This window comes from Melanotaenia boesemani, chromosome 23 (assembly GCF_017639745.1).
Source record: "Melanotaenia boesemani isolate fMelBoe1 chromosome 23, fMelBoe1.pri, whole genome shotgun sequence".
Taxonomy (NCBI): Eukaryota; Metazoa; Chordata; class Actinopteri; order Atheriniformes; family Melanotaeniidae; genus Melanotaenia; species Melanotaenia boesemani.
Window position 1 is genome coordinate 22,794,284 of NC_055704.1, and position 22,431 is coordinate 22,816,714.

General features: G+C 37.9%; 1 protein-coding gene across 4 annotated transcripts in view; it reads left to right on the forward strand.

The window, feature by feature from the left end:
• The window catches only part of cacna2d1a (calcium channel, voltage-dependent, alpha 2/delta subunit 1a), a 128,165-nt gene that overhangs the window by 18,949 nt on the left and 86,785 nt on the right, over positions 1–22,431 (forward strand). For all 4 annotated transcript variants that reach the window (XM_041977340.1, XM_041977337.1, XM_041977338.1 and 1 more), the window contains exons 2-3: positions 12,648–12,729; positions 14,329–14,445. In XM_041977340.1, coding sequence (XP_041833274.1) covers positions 12,670–12,729; positions 14,329–14,445 — 177 coding nt within the window. In that variant the 5' untranslated portion in view covers positions 12,648–12,669. The remainder of the gene's footprint in view (positions 1–12,647; positions 12,730–14,328; positions 14,446–22,431) is intronic.

Consider the following 22,431-nt stretch of genomic DNA (forward strand, 5'->3'; position numbering starts at 1 on the left):
ATAATAAAAAAAGTTTGGATAAATTTGATTTTCCTGCAGCTTTTTCTTTTATTTAATCATGGTGAAAGCTAACTTGAAGAATAACACCAGCAAAGCAGTGAGATTAGAGCAGTATGAAATTAACTTAATGAGAAGCAGATGGAAATGGTCTGCTTGGGGCTGTCTCGGGTTTCCTTGGCTCTGATTTGCACCTCTTGTCCATAAGAGAGTTGGTGTAAGCAGGTATATTTCAGGAGACATCATTTTGTCCAAAACCAAGCAGCTGACCAGTTATTCAGTATCTGTTTTACAAGAATGCTGTTTGCTCTTTAATTTAAATTTCTTTCACGCTCTCACTGTTTTTCTTTCACTCCATCCTCACATACTTTCTCTTTATCTTCCTCAATCATTTCAGATTTTTCTCATTTCTCATCCAATAACTCCTCTTTGGCCCATTTGCAGCTACAGCTAGAGGTGGGCCTCTGTCATTAGGGAAGGGGCGCTGTGTGTCCTGATTCAGTAGCAAGGAAAGGGCTACAGGATAGACCAGTGTCAAGTGGCAGGGGCTTCTCATAAATCTCCCTCCAGTCCTACCCTGACATTTTGTAGACTCCTTACTTATGCATGGCCTCTGAGTGTTGCTTTAGTGTCTGGTTTAAGTTTCCCATCGTAAGTTCCTTTGCAGAAAAAGATACCCTGCACAAGCATGTGCATATATTCACAAACACGCCACATTAAATAGAAAATTGTAAGGGCCAAATCTAGGGTGGCATTATTTTGTTAACAGTCTTTTGCCACATGGAAATCCCCAAGAATTTTCCATTACACCGTTGCCCTGGAAACCTTGGGAATAGCTAACAGCTGTTTAGATGCAAGTCCTGTTTGGTACAGGAAGCATATGCACTAAAAAGCAAAGGATCTGCTGTGTAAATTGACACTTCTTACTTGTTTTGAGACTTATTTATTGATAGGTTTTTATCAGAAATGTGTAGGAGATTACAAAGAAAGAGCTGTTAATATAATCAAACAAAAAGATACAGCTTCAGTGCTTTAAAACAGAGAGGGGAAGAACAGAAGAAAGGTGTGTCTGAAAACTAGGATCAGCTATTTGGGAAAAACAATTTGTATATTGGTCACAAAACAGTGATTAAATTGGAGTTTTCCACAAAAACAACCACAAAATATGTATTTATTTTCCCTGTAGTCTGACGACTCGGTGAAACTAAGACGGATGCTTTCAGTTTGAGTGTAAATTCAACTGTATAATTACTCTGAGACAGTTTGCACTCACAGGTGGGCAGCCAGCTTGCTGCTGCTCGGCAGTGCAGAAGGAGGTAAGATGAAGAAGGGAGTCCGTGTAGTCACAAGCTTTTCTCTCAACAACCCTCAGTGGGAAGTAGGTACAGGTTGTCCAACATGTTCCTAGAGTTAATGGTGTGTTTTGTGTTTTTCTTCTTCAAAAAAAGAAAATTCTGGAACTCACCGTATCCTCCATAGATGCCAAAAAAAAAAACCACGTAGGGCCTGACTGCAAGTGAGTTTTGAATACACACATACACACACATAGATTACATTGATATGAAAGGGCAGACTCTGTTTTCTGAAAAAAAAAAAAAGATAAATAGAAGGTAGAGGTGGGGAATCCTGGTCCTCGAGAGCCACAGTCCTACCGGTTTTAGATCTAACACCACCTGATTCAAATTAAGTCTAATTTGAATCAGGTGTGATGGAGCAGGGAGCCATCTAAATGTATTTCTTATTTAATCAATATTACCTATTTCATAACCATATTTAATGCTTCAAATAGCCAAACAGGATGCCTTAGTCTTAAGAATGAGGGGAACTCCTGTTGTTTGAACATCAACACTAAAACCTGAATCTAGCAGATAAAAATCACTTAATTAAAATTCAGCATCAGTTCTTTACAGCTTCACATTTTCTCCCTCTGTTCCTGAATAGTAGTTAGTACCTGGTAGTGCCTCCCTGCAGCACCTGTCCCTCTTCTCTCCGCCTCTTCCTCATCATAATTTAACTATATTGTCTTATTATTGACTCTCGGATGTTTAAGGAAGTTTGTGGTGTTGCTACAACACCTCTGTCTTCCTACATACACCACACAGCGGCGATGCTATTCAGCTCCACACATGACTGCTACGGACTTAAACGCTCATTTATGCTCGACACAGAAGACGGATACGCAGACGGACGAACAGTTTTGTCTACCTCCTGTTTTGGTTACTCACCTAATTTAGTCCATTTCCACGGCACTTGACACAGAAAACGGATGCAGAGGCATAGCTGAGCAGAATAGCTGACATGCAACCAGCAAAAAAAACAACAAACAAAAAAACGGAGTAGAAGAATAGGAACCGAAAGAAATAAAAAAGAAGAAGAATAAAGACAAGGAGAAAAACTGTAGAAATTGTGCGAGCTTTTAAAGAAAGGCTATGCGAGTATTTAGGGCGTGTTGGGTGGTTATGCAGAAGTACTCCATTGTGATTGGTCAGTTTGGGATTACGCATTTCTCGATTTCTGGATCATCTTGCTGAATTTGTGTGGTAACCGCCATTTTTAAAAACAACACCCAATAGATCAAGTTGATGAGAGGCTGATCGAATTATTTCATTTGCTTCCACAAGATCATGAAGACACTGAACCATGTTGGATGCCATTGTTGTTTTAGTACAGGAAATACCTACCGAAACTGAAGTGAACCATCAAAAGAACTGTTGAGTTTACCAGCCAATACCACCCCTGCTGCCACCTTCAGATTAGGGGGAGAAACTCCAACACGGCACTAAAACAACCAGTACCCCCTACGCTTGAATGCGAGAGCCCACTTCACCAGCATCAACTACACTTTAACCAACCTTACGCAGACACCGTGCAAGAAATAAATCCAGCTTAAGCATGAAAACCTTTGGCAAACAGGTGACCTGAGGCTGCGCTCTCATTGGTTTTGTCAAGATCCTTCCTGAGATGCAGCTTTTTGTGTCCTTGGCCAATCGGTATTGTTTTAGGTTTTTTATTTATCCAATAGGATTGATTCTACACCGGTCAATCAAAATCACACCCATGGTGTCCAAATGTGCAAGTGCAAACATCATGGCACTAAGTGGATGATGAACAAACCAATGTGAGTAGAACTTGGCAACGGTAGAAGAAATTAAAAAAAAATTTTGTAATATCTTTGAGAAAAATCCTTTTCACATGGGGTTGGAGAAACAAGGAGGGTAAATGAGCCTGGCCACGACCAACCCTGTTTAAACAATCCAACATCAGGGAAGTGACTGAGGATACAGTTTGACCTGATGCTTCATAAATCAGAATTAGAAAATCAGAGTAAGATTTAGTTTTATGTTAAAGAGAAAACCGTCCAAAGCATTTTGTAAGCTGGTTCCTCAGAATGACAAATTATAGAATAACCAGTGGTACTTTTGACATTCTAAATAAAGCTTTTCTATAAATATATAGAAATGTTTCTAAGGACTTGTCCTAATTGCATACGAGAGGTTTAAAGTATGTAACACATCTCTTGTGAAGCACCACAGGCCATCTGATGCTTTATATTTTGAACTAGGCCCATGAAAAGTGGATCCACAATGGCCTGTGATGGTTTCTCTTAAGCCCCTTAATGGAGCTGCATTGAGACATAAGAGCCGCTGATGCCTGTGCTCAGACCACACTGGGCACTGCGTGTAACTCGTGCTTAATACAGCACTGACAGTAGTCTGCCTGAGTAGGAAACTAGATTGACATTAATTGGACATTTTAGCCAGGGGGTTGGGGGAGTCTGAAATCTCTATATTTATACAGTACACATCAGGCAAGATTGTCTGCGTGCAGCGAAGCTGAAGGGTATCTTTGATGTATCTACGGATGTGTAGAGAGTTTGCTCAGGAAGTGTGAAGGTGACAGAGATAAGGAGGTTTAGTCAGCAGAGTTCGAAAGGCTAGCAGAGACTAAGATGGCTAGAAGGGTGGTGATGAGCAAAAAGAAACACAATGAGACAATTTAACAGTTTATTATAATTTATTAATGATTTTGAAGTTAAATTAGATGCACATGCATTATTGTGTATGCATGAACCCTAATTTGAAGTAGAAGTTTGCCAAGTTCATATCCTAACAAACTTGTGTAAGTGTGCAACTGCTTGTTTAACTATTAGTTGATTTCAATTGCTAGCATACTGGTGGCTCAAGTGGTGCAGTCTGCAGAACTCATTAAATTGCCCTTTTCCACTGTGTTTCATCAAAGGAGTCATACATGATCAACATTTATTCCTCTAGACACAAATTGCCCAAAAGCAAGCATGCCTCATTCCCTGCTGTGCTGCACAACTGTATGTGTGCACATAATCTGGACAGGGCAACTGGGTCAGCCTTAGCTCTGGCATTATGTTGTGCAGGGATCTCAGCAGCAGGTGAGAGTGCAAGTACTTCCAGGTGTCAGGCTAATTCAGTTTGGTCCAATTTAATGTGTCCAGACACCTGTGGGGAGAGGTGATACATCGGGAGCTGTTAGTTCTGCCAGGATGTATAAGTCATTTGAAGTGGAGGCAGAGTGGTGGATAAGGGAACAAAGAGTCCATCCCAATTTGTTGTGGTCCTGAGTGTGAGGTCAAATGTGGAAAAAGGGAGGAAAATAAATCTCACCCCATGTCACCTGTGTTTTATTCCTGTTGCCAATTACAGGCTGCAAAGATTGTTCAGATGTACAGGTCAGATTTCAGGTCATTATAGCTTTGTCCAAATGTGTATGTTCACCAAGATGATGCTTTTTTTTTATTGCACCTGTTTGTTGTCTCATTGAATTTGGTGGTTTTTCATCTATAAGATCTCTACATAATATTTTCTTGTTACAAATGCCAAATTAGGAGTTTAGGGTGCTTCTGGCTTAGTGAATAACTTCCACATTGAAGACCTGCTTGCTGAAGACTTGTCTTAATTGTTGCTTTAAATGTAATGATGGAATAAGTGAAATTCACAGTAAAGTGCAATAACACAGAAACTTGCAGGCATTACAACACATTTAGCCTCAAAGAGGTTGAGTGATCAAGTCTCACTCTCCTGCTTCTCCTGCTTTTTCTTTTTTTTTTTTTATTACACACCAGCAAATCCACAAGAAAAAGGGCTCGAAAAGAGGAGATACTGGTTGATAGAATGGTTAGGTTAAAGTCCATATTTGACACCTATTTGTGATTATAAATGTGCAACTTCAACATCCTCCTAATCTGTACCATACTAAAGAAATACAGAATAATTTTAGATGTTTTTTTTTAGATGTCAGCTGTTTTAATGTTCAAGAATGGATCTCACTCTCAAATCTGTTTTTACTTTCAGCTGCCTCTTTGTTTGTCTCACAAAAATCTAACCAACCTTACATTCTTAAATTTCCATTCAAATTCTGGGTTTAAATACTTCCCAGCACCGGATAATACACACAGATTTCCTGAAATAAAAAATATCTTTAGACAAGTGAAATATCTTAGAACAGTCACTTTTAAGTCCAACTGAAAAAAAAAAAACAGCCTGTTGATGCTTCTTTTCAGTGTTTTTCTTCCTCAATTGAGGAAAAAAACATCTTAAAACAAGAGCAACTAAACATAAATTTGAGTGGAGTCGAAGCAGACCATTTTTTTAAAGGCTATTAATAGCACATCTTAAATTAGGAAGAATCCTCTTGTTTTAAGATTTTTTTTCTCTCAAAGAGAAACACTGAGAAAAAGCATCAGTTTATAATGTTTCACAACCAGTTACAAGATATTACTCACTGATTATAGTCTTAATCTGCTCAATTTAACTGTTTTTTTTTTTAACTCATTAAGATGATGGATTTCTTGCTATACCTTACTTTGTAGTATTTAGGAATAAGATCCAAGCTGTAAATTGAGTTTTTCAAACAAACTTATTCAAAATATGAGCTGCATTTAAGTCATCAACTATCAATAATTCAAAATAGTTTCCTGACAGACGTGTAAAAAAAGGATTTTTTGAGTGTTTTAAATTTATTCTCCTCCTGAGCTAATGATCCCGTAAGTGGATTATCCTGGGAAAAGTGTTTGAAATGGCAGCACAGCAGCTAACAGCGAGAAGCTGTGGTTTTTGAAAAGCACAAACTGTTGGCGACATGAGCACATTGCCTCCTCTGTAGTCTCACACAACTAGGCTGGGGGGGTTAATGTGGTCAGAATTAAGACAGCAGTACTCTCATTCTGAGTCATGCTCTCTATTCTGGGAATGCGTCCATTTTTCTGTGTTCACATTTTAGGCTTGACAGTTGGCTGAGTGAGATTATTTGGTTTTCAAAGATTGTGCTGGTAAGTCAGAATCTCAGAGATCCAGTTTTCTTCTTTATTCTATTTAAACTAGACTAATTTAATGATCAGTCTTTTTATGTGCTATAATTAAATACAACATGAAATCTTTTTTTTTTTTAAAGTAACACTTTAAGCACAACTTTTACAAACTGTTGCTTTGTAATTACACATAATATTGGTCAGTCTTTTTTTATGCAGCCATCTGCACAAAACACTGGTATTAACTAAGTTTCTGTCCATTTTATGACTTTTAAGTCCAGTATTTTTCATTAATTTGATAATATTCACATGATGGCAGTTCTTCTGCAGATAACAAAGGCAGGTTTTGTCATTATTTGATCCACTGTATATCTATTAGTGGGTTGTATAGTAATGATTTTGCTCCCATTTACTCCATGTCACACATTAAGTACTTCTTACAAAGACTTGTACCTAACCTGGTGACATTTAACGTGTTGGAAATGCCCTATTAACCTCTGAGAGATGTAATGCTCTTGTTTCTGGCAGACGCTAACAAGCGTACACTAACATCCACATGACAGCTGGGTTAAAAGATTCCTCACATGATTTAGATGAGAAGGGCTGGCCACTGCACTAAAGGCTACAAAGATCAAGCAAATAATAACACACTTTATGTTAGTCGGAAATTAGCTCATTTAGTGGGAGACTCAGATGCAATCTGTACTTTTCAGGAAAACAGCCTTCTATCTCACTGGCACATTAATGTGCTGGAGGATATTGAGAGATCCTGATGAAATTTTAATGTTATCCATTTAGAGTTGGAAGCCTTATGTTATTCGACCTGTTTATCTAAATTCCAGCCAAGTTTGTCTCAAACACCCCAGAGTCAGTGAACCTAGGTCTGTCTTTCCCTCGTGCACACCTAGTAGCATTTTGCTGTCATATACAACATGCAGTGAGACGGGGAACAGAGCACCTTTTTTTTTGGCTCACTGTTATTACAGCTGATTGTTACCTGGCTACATAAAAACCTTTAACACTTGCAACTTATTATTACAATAAGCAAGGGGGATATGCATTTTAAAGTTTATTGATATTAAAGCTGCGGATGCCAAGTAAGTTCAAACCCATTCTTTAATGTAACCTCTACCATGATTTAAGTGTTCCCTTTCCTGTTGGGTGGTGTTTAAAATATTTCCCTGTGAAATGGAGAAGCATTTCAAGATACAGATATGTCATCGGTGATTCCTTTAAAAAAAAATAGTAAAACATACTTACGTCTCTTTTTAGTGAGCTACAGAGAAAATGTTTGCCGGTTTCCCAATTTAATTTATATTGACCTGTGCAAGTTATACATAAACACAGTTTACTCACTTTTAGTGTGCTTCTGAAAATTTGCATTTGTAGGCCTGTTTCTCTGTCCCAGAGGAAACTTTATTGTCACTTTTAATGTGACAGTGCAAAATGGAAGGATGGGGCTAAGTGGCAGGGGCAATCAATGAAATAGGACTGGGTGTTATGGCTAGCCTGTAAGACAGGAAAAATATTAATTTATTACATTAGGTATAAATTATGTATACCACCCATTGCTCTCATGATTGAGACCTTTTGGCAAACCTTTGGCAACAAGTTGAAATTGCACTGGCATGCAAATGTCTTATTTAGATTTCAATTGGTCACATAAGTGCTTTTTGAATGACAGAATAACTCTTTACTGTTCTTAGGCGCTTCTTTTTATTTGGCTTACAATTACAATGTGCCCACAGCAATGCTGTGCTTTTTGGAGTATCAACAAAATCCATGCAATTAAAATGTTTTTAAATTTAGCCAGATAAATGTCAGAAGTTCCTCGTGTTAACACTTGGTGCCATTAGACCATAGCAGAAAAGTGGGGAAAAAAGCTAAAAATGAACACTAACTTGACATTTTTCTGGTAGTTGAAATCGTTTTTCCATTGGTACTTTCACAAATTTGTTCATGTTTATTTAACTTTGCTGCGCCCCCCTGTCATAACTCTGGGCCCCCCTTCCTAGCGGTCTCAACCCCAATTTGGGAAAAATTGGTGTAATGTAAGGCTGATTAAACTGCTTGGTGCTGCTTTATAGCAGCGATAGGTCCACTATAAACAAATTAAAGATAAAAGTCAAATCAAACTTAGATAAACTTAATCAATGAGTACATTTGGAAATAAAAAAAAAAAATCATGCAGGTTAAGACTGATTTTGAGCTTATCTATTGTTTTAAGGCAGGCATGCCCAAAGTTTGTCTTCAAGACCAACAGTCCTGCAGATTTGAGAGATTTTCCTGCTTCAACACATCTGATTCTAATTAAATTGAATGTTTTCAGTTATAGAATAAAAACATAATAAGCTTTCTCCCTCTGGAACAGTGGCCTTAAAACCCCTCCAGGATTGATGGGCAGGATGTTTACAGGACAGCAGAGTGTTTTAACTTGGGAAATGTTTAAAAAAGTATGATAGAGATTTTAGATTATTGAATTTTGAGGCAAGATCATGTAAATAAGTCACCAACAAATCAGAATGCAGACAGGTGCAGCTGCTTCATACTGCAGAAAATCCACAATTTACAGCAGTTTTTTTTTAGAGTTTGCTGGCATATGGTGGAAGATTTGCTGTAATTTTAATGTGACAATGCCATCTCATTTTCCAATTTGCACACACTCAATTCCTCCAGTTAATGCCTCTATTTGCATCTTAATTTCTTTAACTGACTTGCAGAGTTGCAAGTTATTTAAAACTATCATAAGCTAAATTTATTTAGCTGAACACCTAAATTAATTTTGCCTGATGAGCAGCAAACCTGTTTAATTCATTTTAATTTAATTTAAAGTTGAATTGACAGACTGTTGAATGTTGCATAGTGCCAAACATTTCCACAAAGGATACCTAATGTATTCTTGAATACATCTTAGATAAGCCCCTTTCTTCTCAGTCCTCTTACTCCTGGTGCTTTTAGGACCTGAGATGGCTTTCAGAATTTTTCTGTTAACAATTTCTGGGTCGCAATCAGGAGAACAGATGAGCCAGGTGATGAGGAGGATGAAAATATACAAATATGATGTGCCTGAAGGCTTCATGTAAGAAGAGATTAGCAAAAACAAACAATCATCATCATTTGTCGAAAAAATTAACATCTGTCAAATAAATGCACCAACACATCCACCAGATAATCAAATATTTGCTTTTAGATTCAACAAAATGTTTAAATATAGCAAATAATACAAATTACGGCTTCCTTTAGAGCTGCAAAAGACATAATACATCTGGTGTGTCACACTGACTCACTGTAATGAGCAAATTTTAATTGATGTGGAAAATTTGAGTACTGTGCATATTGTGGTATTGTTCCAAATGATTTCTTCACTGGCAAGTGTCTCATAATTAGTGTCTCTAAAATGCTGTACATTCCAAGCACACCAACTTTTACATACCAGAAATGATGTAACTTATATCAGTGGTTCCCAACCTGTGGTCTGTGACCCCCCAAAGGGGTTCCCCGAAGAGCACAAGGGGTCCCTGAGGTTTTAAACATTAGAGCCATTGTGATTAATGTCCATAAATTGTCCCTATTTTAAGAAAAAAAAGTAAGGCTGTATGTTGTTCGTTTAACTTTAGCTTTGTCAAAGGACAGGACTCAACCAGAATACATTAAATATGGTGAGAATCTCACTTTTGGAAGCATAAAACCAGCATGGTTCCAGCACAGGGTGGAACGGGGGGTTCATGGCATTTTGGTATATGCATGAAGGGGGTCCCTGAGGAAAACAGGGACTTAGATGTTTTATCAGGGCATTTTACACTACATTTTTACATACATGGAATGAGCATAAAAGCAAGCAAAACAAAGTGAAACGTGTCAGGCAAAAATAAATAAATAAAGCAGCGTAAACATCTGTCAACGAAACAGTCTGCTTCATAAGTGGGTGATATTAATTATTTAATGACACAAGTGTGAGAGAAAAGAGGCTTGCAGTGCCAGCAGGTCTCTCACTTGTTTCACATCGTTCCTCTCATTCCTATCCCTGTGGTCTACAACCACTAAAACGTGGCTCTACATGACTTTCCAGCCATCTAGGATGTTTCCTTCCTTTCTATGTCTCCCCCTCCCCACCCAACACCCACTCTAATTTCCCCAAGGAGCAAGGCAGAAAGACTGAAGGAGATAGGAAAGGCCGGAAAAGGAATTTGTGATGCTATCTAACTTTTTATAATGCTACAAATGTTTGTTTTTGCATATTTCTTTGTTGAAGTACTCTTCCAGACTTTAGACTTCTTTTCTTCTTTAAGAAACATGCTGGAAAGTTTTTCTTCACACATAGGGAAGCTACACATCAGGTCATGCAGGAAAAGCATAATTTTTACTGATAAGATGAAGATGATTTTTGTGGAAGTGGCTAAACAGAACACTAAGTGATTTAGCTGTTACCCTAGAGATTTTACAATATGTTACCAAGATTAAAGTAAATTCTCATTAAATGAAATGATCCCTTTGCATTAAGTTTTTTAATAGCACAAACTAATCTCACCCGAGGGCTCTTATTTGCCATAAATGATCACAAGTGTTTTTGATTGTGATTGTTCTTCATCACACTGTGAGAAGTGTCTTTTTCCTTTAAATGTCCAGCATGGGTCATAATAGTTATGTGTGATTACAGGAGTTGGAAAAAGGCAACGTGCTGACAGTAGGTCTGTTCTATATCTGCCACTAGCAGCTGTTTCTCAGATGGCTAAATATATAATGTTGCTGCTATCCCACACATTGCCAGTGAGAGCAAAGCCTACTCGCATTACACTGTATTTTTTAGACTGGAGAAGATGGACAGTTTTCTTATGTCAAAAGACTGCTTAGCAATGGAAGAGTAGACGTTAATTTCCATAGCGGAGGAGATGCTGTTACACACCACCTAAAATGGGGTGTACAAAAGTGCTTCCACTGTAAATACTTCTATACTTGCACTGAAAGGCTCAGACCATTTGCAGCTGAACAGCAGGAGATTGACAAATGCAATGTGGATGCATCTGTTTACCTGTGGGGATTTTTTTTTCTGAGAAATATCTAAGTAAGCAATTGTTAAAAGTTCATGAACTATAGAAAACTGCTTATTGAAAGGAAAAGTTTAGAGCCATGTAGCAACTTACTGCACATTCATTTTCTTTCTGAATGTAAATTATAAGATTAAGCATTTTGAAGCTAATAGAAGTTGCTAGTCTGTTAGCTTTGCTGTCCTAAATAAGCCATATATATATATATATTGCATTTTAAGCTAATGTGTCAAACTGCACTTTAACCACGTTAGATTGTGCTCAGTTCTGCAAGTATGAGCGCAGTCTGTGTCTCCCTGATACTGATTTTTTTTACAGTTGATGCACACGTCTGGAGCAACTCTTTATTATAGTATTTTTTAAACAAATACTGCCTTTTAGATAGCAGGTTTTGATGCTGAAATTCGCTAATCTGTGTCTCCACTGTCATCTTTAATCCTCACACTTAAAAAGTAATCAGTCCTCTCCATCTCTGTACCAGGCAACATATTCCAAACTAGATTACATTACCTAAGGACATATCATCATCAAGAAAATTATATTATATACTTGAAGTGAACTGTGTACAAGTGAATTGAATTAATTTGTGATCCATGAAATATATAAGTATATATAAATGGAGAGATTTAATAATGTTGTCAGAGGGGCATGGTCTCACACACACATATAACTAAAATGAATGTCAAAAACTCCATATTGTAGTGGTGTCTGTTCTGTAACAGAACATAAATATGATTTATAGCAGTTTAGACATGCTGGTTACTACTGTCTACATGTCATGTAGAGGTCATAGAATGCCACTGGTTGTGCTAATGTTTTTAAATACAATAAGGATGAGGAACTTTTCAATTGAGATATGCAGTAATCCTAAAGTGTGAAAAAACAAAATCCAAACAAAAAAGTTAATTAATGAACAATTGTCTCCTTCTCTTTTATATTTATTTTACACTTCATCTTCTCATTAGAAAAAAATTCAACCAGCATCATAATCCTCGGGAGATGACACTTTAATGCTGACAAGCATGAATCACTCTTGCCTTGATGCAAAGCTTATGAAGATTAAAGCAAAATGCAGTATTCACTTGGCTAAACATGATTATTTCATGCCTCGCTTTCTTTCCCTGAATCTGTAACGATATGGTACTTCAGCATATTGGCATAGTTAGCAGTAAAGCTTAGTTTAGGTCATGTGGTGATGTGTGCTGTGTTCAAACTGAATGAGACTTAAGCAGCTGAACAGATTTGTTACGACTGTGCAGGTCAGACCCAAGCTGTTATGACTGAGGAATAATTTCCTCCATTTTTTTATATCTTTGTGTTTACAGGGTAAAGGAATGGGTGGACAAGATGCAAAAAGATTTGATCTCTTTAATAGACACAGCAAGTGGCTTGCAGAGCCTCGTACAGGTAAGTGACTCTCAGTTGTTAGTCTGGTCATGTCTTGAAATGAAATATGCAGGGAACCTACACACCTTAGAGGATGCACATGAAGTTTCAACTCTTCCACAAATAGCTTCTGAGATCAACTTTGACCCTTTGCTGCATGCTGTTCCCGCTTCCACTCTCTGTCCATTAAATGCATCAAATTAAGTCATTAAAAGTGCCTCAGAAGCAAAGATGTCTACAAAAGAAGACATAAATTATTTAAATTATTTTTTTTTTTCCATGTAATGTATCTGTTTGGATTATTATTCAAACATAAGGCTTGTTGTCTCCCTGATATAGCAAAATAGTGCAAAATAAGCTACTTCACAAGCCACAATAGTGAGTGCAGAATTACATAAACATATTTTAATATTATTATTTTTTATTGTAGTCAATTAATTTTTATTCTTTGTTTGAATGTTTGAATAATTTCCTAATATTTAACCCACCACCACATTTTATCTCAAAACAAATTATTAAACAAGTCGAAATTAAGGCTAAGGGCACTGACTTGGTTTCAGTTCTGCTTTAGGTAAAATCCATTAAGCAGATTCAGTGTTGGCAAAATTTATGGCGTGTACTTTCTGTCACTTGCCTCTCTCACTCTAATTAACCCTCCTTGCATGACCTAAGCTGTCACAACACATCACCAAACTATATTTAGTAGCTTCTCATTAGACGTAGGACTGCATCATCCCATTCTGTAAGCACAACGCAACGCTCAGATGAGATCAGCATCACAACTATGGTCCACATACATTCATGCACTTGTATGCAAGCTCACATCTGATAAAAGAAGATGTTTTTTCAGATTTATGTTGACTGACAGAATGTATGTGGCACTTTGGATCCCCTCTGAGAGGAAAACGATCAGCTTTACAGCATTGCTATAGCCAGTAATATATTTTCATCAGAATTAGGAATTAAACTGGATATTTTTTTCTGCAGGCGAGGGCATCCTTATTTAAGCAATGTGTCATATAAGAAGAGTTTAGGACCATTATGCAAAAAGCTAATTAAAACCAAAAACAAGGAAATATTTTGGTTCTTGCTAATACCAAAATTGAAACCAAAATTTACCAATATATCGTTTTTTGTACTCACTAAAAGAAAATTAATCTCACGCCTGAAATGTGTTGACCGATACATGCATGTGCCATGGTTCTGTGGATTAAAGTTGGACAGTAAAATTCCTTTAGGCTGCTAAATAATTGGCTGTTTGGCATTTGTGTGTCTTATTCCTGTTGCTGGGACATACTCTCTAGCATAGAAAATTGTTTTGTTACATAACCTGACACTACAATTTAATCAGTGAATGTGTGGCGTTCTTTTTTAAATCACTGTGCCATGGTCAGTGAAGGTTTTTTTTTTTATTATTATTATCCTTTGGTGCAATTACCCTGGTTGTGGATTGGTTATGTAAGAAGTGAACCTTTATAAAAGCACCATAAAATGTCTGTTATCAGCTACACAGAATGAATTGGATAAAAAGTGAATGACCTTATTAGAGATCATCTTTTTCCTAAGAAAATAAGCTCTACTCACCTCTAACCTAAGCTTGTTTCTTGTGATTGCCTCTAGATATATCATAAACACAGAACTCACTTCAAGGTGGAGTCAAACGATGCTAGGAACCTGGTGGCTAAAGCTGCTGGGGAGATAGAGAGTCTGCTGGCTCGCCGCTCTGAAGCCCTAACGGTCAGTGTAATCTCATGTTTATGTGGTGGATGAACTATCCTTTTTGATGCTATGTTTGTTTGTAGTGACTGCTGTTTTTGTGGAACCAGCAAATATTTAAATTCTTGATGGTTTGTGTGATCAGGTCCAGCATCTCTCTTAACACAGTGGCAAGAGAACAGAAAAGGACACAGACACAATCTGCTTCTTTTCATTTCACATCAGAACAAACGCTGGAACACAGCCGCTGCCTCAGGCCATGCACTGATCCAACATAATCAGCCATCCTCCACATAGATCACTTAATTCAGTTACTACTTTGGTTTGCTACATGCCAAAAGATCTGTGTGTATGTACTGTATGTGTAGACCTTTTTACAAAGGATCATGTTTACAGGCAACTTTCAGTAACGGTTTCCCTTGTAACAGCTAAGAGCTTAATCCATTTTCATAACCAGAGTATACAACCTGCTTTTGTGGGTTATTTGTCTAAACACAATGACAGGAAAATGATTGTTTGAGACAGAGTTCACCTTATGCAAATGTTGACCAGACAAAGCACAGAGGTTGGACTATCTGTGAAGTTGACACTTTCTTGACACTTTTCTTTCTGCATTTGTCTAAACAACAAAAAAACTAAAGATATTGTGCATCCCCTTTTCCAGAAATATTTGGAACCCATTTGGAACAGAATGAAATTAACAGAAAAAGAATTTATCTTATTGTTTCATTAGCTCATATGAAATTTGATAAAAAATAACATCTCAAAAAAGTTGGAACACGGTAGCGGAAAAGTAATAAATATCTTAAAGAACATGTTACAACTATTTAGACAGCAGGTTAGTAATATAAAGAAGAGCAACTATAATATATTTAAAAGATTCAGAAAATGAAGCGGAATCTCTTTGCACAAAGAAAGGCCAAATATCAAAACTGGATGCTGGTGATCTTGGGGCCCTCAGGCACCACTCCATAAAAACAGACATGATCCTCTATTGGACAACACTGCATGGGATCAGGACAGGGCCAGACTGGGACACAAAGTCAGGCCAGAGTCGAACACTTATTCAGGCCACCCCAACTCAAAATCCCTGTTTCCACTAATGGGTGCGGTTCGAGTTGGGTTGCTTAAGGCCCAGGCAACTGGGAATTGCCCCACTCCTCCCATGGGCTAGTCAGGACCTGGGTCAGGATCACTTCCAGAAATCTCTGTCTGTAAACACAGTTTACTATGGAATCCACTTAAGCAGGTCAAAGCCCTGTCATGCAAAGAAGAAGCCATCATACACTGCCATCTTCTCTGGACCAATGCTCATTGGTCCCCTGGTCAAACGAATAACAATTAAAATTGGTTTCTGAGCTCATGGATGCTGCATCCTTGTAATCAGTTCATAATCAGTTCGTAATAAGTTTAAAAGCTTGTACCTCTAATGGTCTGGTTGTACCTGTGGAACTGGCAACTTGTACTTCTGGAGAGGCTTTTAGGTTTTAAAGAAACATACTGTTTAGATATATATTTTGTAGGGTTTTGCATGTTTCAGCAAGATGCTGCTAAACCACATCCTGCATCTCTTACAACAGCATGGCTTCGTACTGACATGCTCACCACTCCGATCCAGTCTAGCATGTAATTTAATCTAACTAGAGTTCAGTTTGGCACTATGTTGGGAGTTGTATATAGATATATTTATAAACTGATGGCTCTTTTGAAATGTATCTTTGGGATTCTGAATGTAGCACCATTAGTTTCACTTAATTTGAGACAAATACCTCAATAAATAATAATAATGTAGATAATCTATCTTGAATTTTGCTGCACAAACTCATGCAGTACAGTACTGTCATAACAACTTTGGTAATCTCTAAAACTTTTCATCTACAACCATCACTATGCCAAAAATATTTTTTTATTTTTTTATAAATCCCAATGAGCTAAACCACTTTGCACAACCTTTCACTGCTCCTTGTTTTTACTGTATCTGGCCAGCTAAATAAAGATCTCAACATCCTATCAGTCTGACTCAAAAGCCAGAAATATCCAATTAAAACCTGACAGCCTGTTGCCATAGTTACATTCTCATTGATTTCTACATCAATCCAGCTGGGCATCCCAATAATTGTCAAGGGATAAGAGACAATTAGTTTTTGGTGTTGCATTGCACCTTGGAGACAAATGCAGCTTCTCAGTGTTTGATGGCACTGGAATAAAGATATTAAACTACAAGGACTTATTATGTGCACCATATGCTGTGTGTTACACCTCTGCAAATTAATGACAATTGTTTAGTATTATTGTGGAAATTATAATCAAGGAGACTTCCTTTTAAATTTTGCTGTTGTTGTTGTTGTTGCTTGTGCATTAGCATTAGAGAACAGATGGCCTGTAAGAGCATCTTTTGTTTCACATAATCTTCATTTCCTTCTTTTTTAAGCTTTAACTCTCCTCTCTTTGCATATCCATCACTTTGTTTGTTGGCTCTGATCTTGTAAGGGAACATGGCTTTCTGTCTGAGAGAGAGATTGAATTGCCTGTTGTGTGTGTAATAGAAATAATGATGACTATGTTACAAGGGACAGTGGATGAAAGTCCATGGGTTCACTATATGGCGTAATTTCCATACAAAAGATGAGAGGCCTTTTGTAGACCACTATCCATTAAGTTTGGCCTCTTAGTACACAAATATAACAACTCTGTCTTTGTTCACACAGCAGTACTCAAACCTCTGAAGCCATTAATTGTAGATAGAATACATACAAGATTAAATAAGAAAACATTAACAATTGCATGAAGAGTGAGATTTTACCTCATGGATGCTCTGTGGTAAATAATCTGAATAAATTTGTGATAAGATCCTACTGGCATCATTTTTCATAGATTAATATCTACCCGAGCTGCCTATATCATAACAAAGATGCTTCTAGAGATTGTAAATTAAATCTCTGCAAATGCTGCAATCATGTGAAATGTTAAAAGGTTTAAAGAGGCATCTCTACCAACAACCTGCAAGTTTACATCTGATATTTGTTATGAAGTCATGTACAGAATGTGTAGATGAGCTCCTCCAAAGTTTAAAGGTTTAGATATTACTAACAGCAGGATCACTGTTAACTTTGGTTACAATCAGTGTGTGAAATGCAGGGATTCTCAGTTGTCAGGAAACCTTTAAGAACAGATTTAAGCCCTTTCCAATGTTTAAAAAAAAAAACAAAAAAAAACTCGTATGTCCGTTTTCTTTTTATCATTACTCGTGTTGTCAAGTAATCACACAGAAAGATAAATGATCAACCAGCCAGCACACCTCTGCTCCACAGTGGGAGCCTCTACAGATCCACTGTAGTTCGCCAACAGCCTGCTATTGGAGTGGAAGACTCGGTTATCTTCCTGCTACACCATGCTCTGGCTCACCTGGAGAAGCCCGGCAGCACTGTGAGAATCATGTTTCTTGATTTCTGCAGTACCTTCAACACCATCCAGCCAGTGCTCCTGAAAGCCAAACTAGAGAGGGCTGGGTGGACTTTCATCTGGGATTCTGTGGATTCTGCACACTTACAAACCGGCCCCAGTTTGTGAGAGCCCGGGACTGTGTATGACCCGCTGACCTGCAACGTAGGTGTCCCGCAGGGGACAATCTTGGCCCCATTTCTCTTCACCCTCTACACTGCAGACCTCAGACACAACATGGACAGCTGCGTTCTGTAGAAGTTCTTAGATAACCCTGAGACTGTTGAACTGATCACTGAGAATGTGGCGGACAGAGGACTGACGCAGAACTTTGTGGACTGGTGTCAGTAAAACCAGCTCCTGATCAAAGCAGGGAAAACCAAGGACATGGTGGTGGATTTTTGCAGACTGCAGTCTGCTGTCCCCTCACCGGTGAACCTCCAAGGAAAGGACATTGAGAGAATGGACGCTGTTAAGTACCCGGGTTTTTCACCTAAACAATAAACTGGACTAGACTCGCAACATGGACGGACAGTACAGGAAAGGTCAGAGCAGGTTTATCTTCTGAGGAGTCAGCGGTCTTTTGGATTGAAGGTGGACTCCTGAGGACATTCTACGACTCTAGTAGCATCAGCCATCCTGTATGGTGTGGCCTGCTGGAGCAGCAGCATCACAGAGAGTGAGAGGCTGGACAAAGTCATCAGGAAGTCCAGCTCTGTCCTGGGCTGTTGTCTGGCAAAACTGCCCTCCATGCTGGACCATGAGTCCCACCCCCTGCAGGATGCCCTGTCTGCTCTGGAGAGCAGATTCAGTGACGGACTGATATCGCTGTGCGAAGGAGAGATACCGCAGGTCTTTCCTCCCTGCTGCTGTCAGACTTTACAATGAACACATGTAAACTGTGTTTAAATGTTTCTATACATGTTTATGTACATATCTATATACTGAACATACTCACCCTGTCAGACCATATACTGTACATAATATTTATTATTTGTGTATGTGTCTGTGTTCTTGTTTGATATCACCGATGTGCTCCTACTACTTTACTTCAAATAAACTTGTCATGTGACCCCCAACTTTACGTCCGTTGACGTGTAAATGCAAAAAAAAAAAAAAAAAAAAAAGTGTTGCAATTGCACTTTTGCAATGTACTTCTATATCGACACCTCTGAAAAACCACCTCATGAGTAAAAACTTCTTACAGATATTTGAGAGGCTTTTTGAAATTTAGCTGTTTCCATTACCAGTTTTTTTTTTTTTTTTTTTTTTTTTGCAATATTTAGGTTTTGCGCAATTCTGGCGGTAATGCAAACGCAGCTAATATCTTTGTTAGCGACACGTTAAAATGCAATAAGACATTCTGAGCATGCCCAGTGAGCTGGTTCTCCTTTGACGGTGACTTTTAATTGGTCTGCTGGTCCTGTTCTTGTGGATGTGATGTCTTTTGATCTTGAGGAAATTTCTTTGAATTTGTTAAACATTTATTTACTGTGGCAGTTTCCTTTTGTCAACATCATGTTACATCACAAAACACAAAAACTAAAGGACTTATTATATATGATGACTCTCTGAGTGTACGGTCGGACATCATGCTGGATCGGTTAAAAATGACTGCAGGGTGTGATGTGACGGAAGAAAGACAGGTGACGTTTTTCTTTACTTTAAGACGACTTGTCTCCTCTGGCTTAGTTTTGTGTGTTCCCTGGGCATATGTGTGAGTCCAACCATTGTCAGTGAGCATAGTTCTGTTAGAATGATGGCTGCTGTCATTAACTTAATCAGGGGGCTGCTTAGATTTACTGTCTATCAATCTGCCCTTTCTGTCACCTCCATTCAATCACTGCATTTGACTACAGTCCTCCCTTGATGTACAATCTCTCAAATAGCAGCTGTGGCTATTCAGACACATATTTTTCATAACAGCTAGGACATATGACTCAGATCATGTTTTTATCATACTCTTAAGTGTTTTGAAGACATAAATTTTATTTCTAGAGACTTCTTTTTCAGCTTTTGAAGCCAAGTAGACTTATGTGGCAGTTGATAAAAGCCCAGCATAGTTAGACTTCTGTAATTAAAGAAGAGAGCATCACATCCCAGGAAATACCAGAAACCAAAACAGGAAGCTTAATATTAAGCAAATGTATAGTTTTGGGAAATTAGAAGATCTTTGTATTTCCTGTAAAATTACAAAGGCTGGATTCAGTGGATTATTCTTTTAATTTAGGAAGGCTCCTTATGCGAGAAAAGACCTGAAATATGATCAGGGCTGGCCGACTTCTCTAAATGCAAACAAAACAATCTTCACTGCTTCCTTTATTATTTCTTTTAGCATAGAAAGCACAGAAATGTTCCACATGAATAGAAATATCTGCAACGACTTGTGTGATGTCCCTCTAAAGAGCTTTGTTTTGTCTTTCCTACATTACAAATCTTGCATGTTGCTAACCCTCTAAGATTATTGCAAATGTGGTAGGATTCATCTTACAGCACAGCTGACAAAAAATTCCTACATCCTTTCAAAGCTTACTATTTTCCATTAAGGTCGAAAAAAGTCTTTAGGAAAAGAAAGTTCAGTCATTTAACATTACTGCTCAGCTTAAAAGGAAAAAACATAGTTTCTGTAAACTATAAAAATAATTTACAATCTATTCACTGTTACAGATATACTATTGTGGTATACATACTATAGTGGTGCATTCCAGCTGAAATGTTTAGATGGATACTAAACAAAGTGATCAGATCAATTGTGTGTTTTACATTATGGAAAGATTTTATGTATATTAAATTAGGGATCTCCAACTTCGGTCCTCATGAGCTACTGTCCTGCAGGTTTTGGATTCTACCCTGATGCAAACCACATGACTCAAGTCACTGGGTCATTAACAGGCTTGTGCAGAGGTGTGTTGTAATAGGAGACATCTGAAACCTGCAGGAGAGTATCTCATGAGGACTGGAGTTGGAGACCCCTGTATTAAAGCTTTTGACAAGGACAATGTGTCCTAATGCAGATATTTTTAGTTTTTTTAATTTTTTAATTTGAGCTTGGAATTACCGTTGGGATGTGCAATAATCCTTATTTTTTCCAGTTTCCCCCAAAAATACGTTCCCGTTCTATTTTAATGGGTTTTAATTCTGATTGGATGTTTGATTTAATCACAAGTGCTCCATGTAAACACAGCTAATGATGCATCGATTGAGTGATCAAAGAGTAGTTTGGATCTAAGTTGAAAACATTGATCAAACATCAGTGTGTGAGAAACACTGTAACACTAATCTAATCTAACCAAACTTTATTTATAAAGCCCTTTTTATGCCAAAGGCAACACAAAGTGCTTTACATGATTATAAAATTAAAGCATAATTCAATCCATGCATGTTAAAACCAAACCCTCACCCTTGGAACAACTAAAAGGCCGGTACCAGAGGACCTCAGGGTCTTCATAATTTAAAAGAAGGTCTGATAAATAAGAGGGCCAAGACCATTAAGACATATATAAACTACTAAAAGAACCTTTAAATCAATCCTGAAACGCACGGGGAGCCAACGCAGCGATATTAAAACCAGTGTGATGTGTTCCCGCCCGTAGAATGTCCTCAGGAGTCCCCCTTCAAACCTACAGCTACTTCTGAACTCGTGCCACTGATCTGCTGTAAAAAGTTCTCTGCCATCCATGACTTAATATCTAAAATACAGTTTAAAAGGACGCTAACTGGCTCCAGGTCGTTAGGGGACACAGCGATGTGAAGTTGTGTCATCAGCATAGCTGTGAAAATCAATGCTGTGACATCCCCAAGAGGCAACATGTACAGATTAAAAAGTATCGGGCCTGAAATTGATCCTTGGGGAACCCCACATTGGATTTCATGGATCTTTGAGAAGCATGTATCCATACTAACATAAAATTGGTGATCTGGGAGATAGGAATAAAACCATTTAAGAACAGTAACTGAGAGGCCCACCAGACTTCTAAGTTTGTCTAGTAAAATCTGGTGATCAACTGTACCAAAGGTGGCACTAAGATCCAATAGAACCAGGATAGTTTCTGTGAGTCTAAATTAACTCTAAGGTCATTAACATTTTTTAAAAGGGCTGTATCGGTACTGTGGTTTGCCTTAAAACCAGATTGATATTTTTCTAAAATCTTGTTTATTCAAAAACTCATGCAGTTGAATAAATACAGCCTTTTCTGTCATTTTACTTAAAAAAGGTAAGTTGGAAACAAGTCGGTAATTATCAAGAATGTTTGGATCTAAATGACTCTTCTTCAGAAGGGGCCTCACCACCACCGTTTTAAAGGCAGCAGGGAAGACACCCATCTGAAGAGAGCAATTTACCCAGTTTTAAAAGCTCAAGCTCAAAGAAACCATAAAATGTTTTTAAAAGTGATGTGGGAATTGGGTCTAAAAGGCAGGTTGTTGGGTTTAGTTGGGAGGAAACTTGACCAAGCATCATTGCCTCAACATGGACAAAACTCTCCATTCTTTCCTCAGATAAAAGCAGAGGTTCAGGTCTGGCAAAATCAACATATCGTTGAGATAAAAGACTGGATCTAATAACAT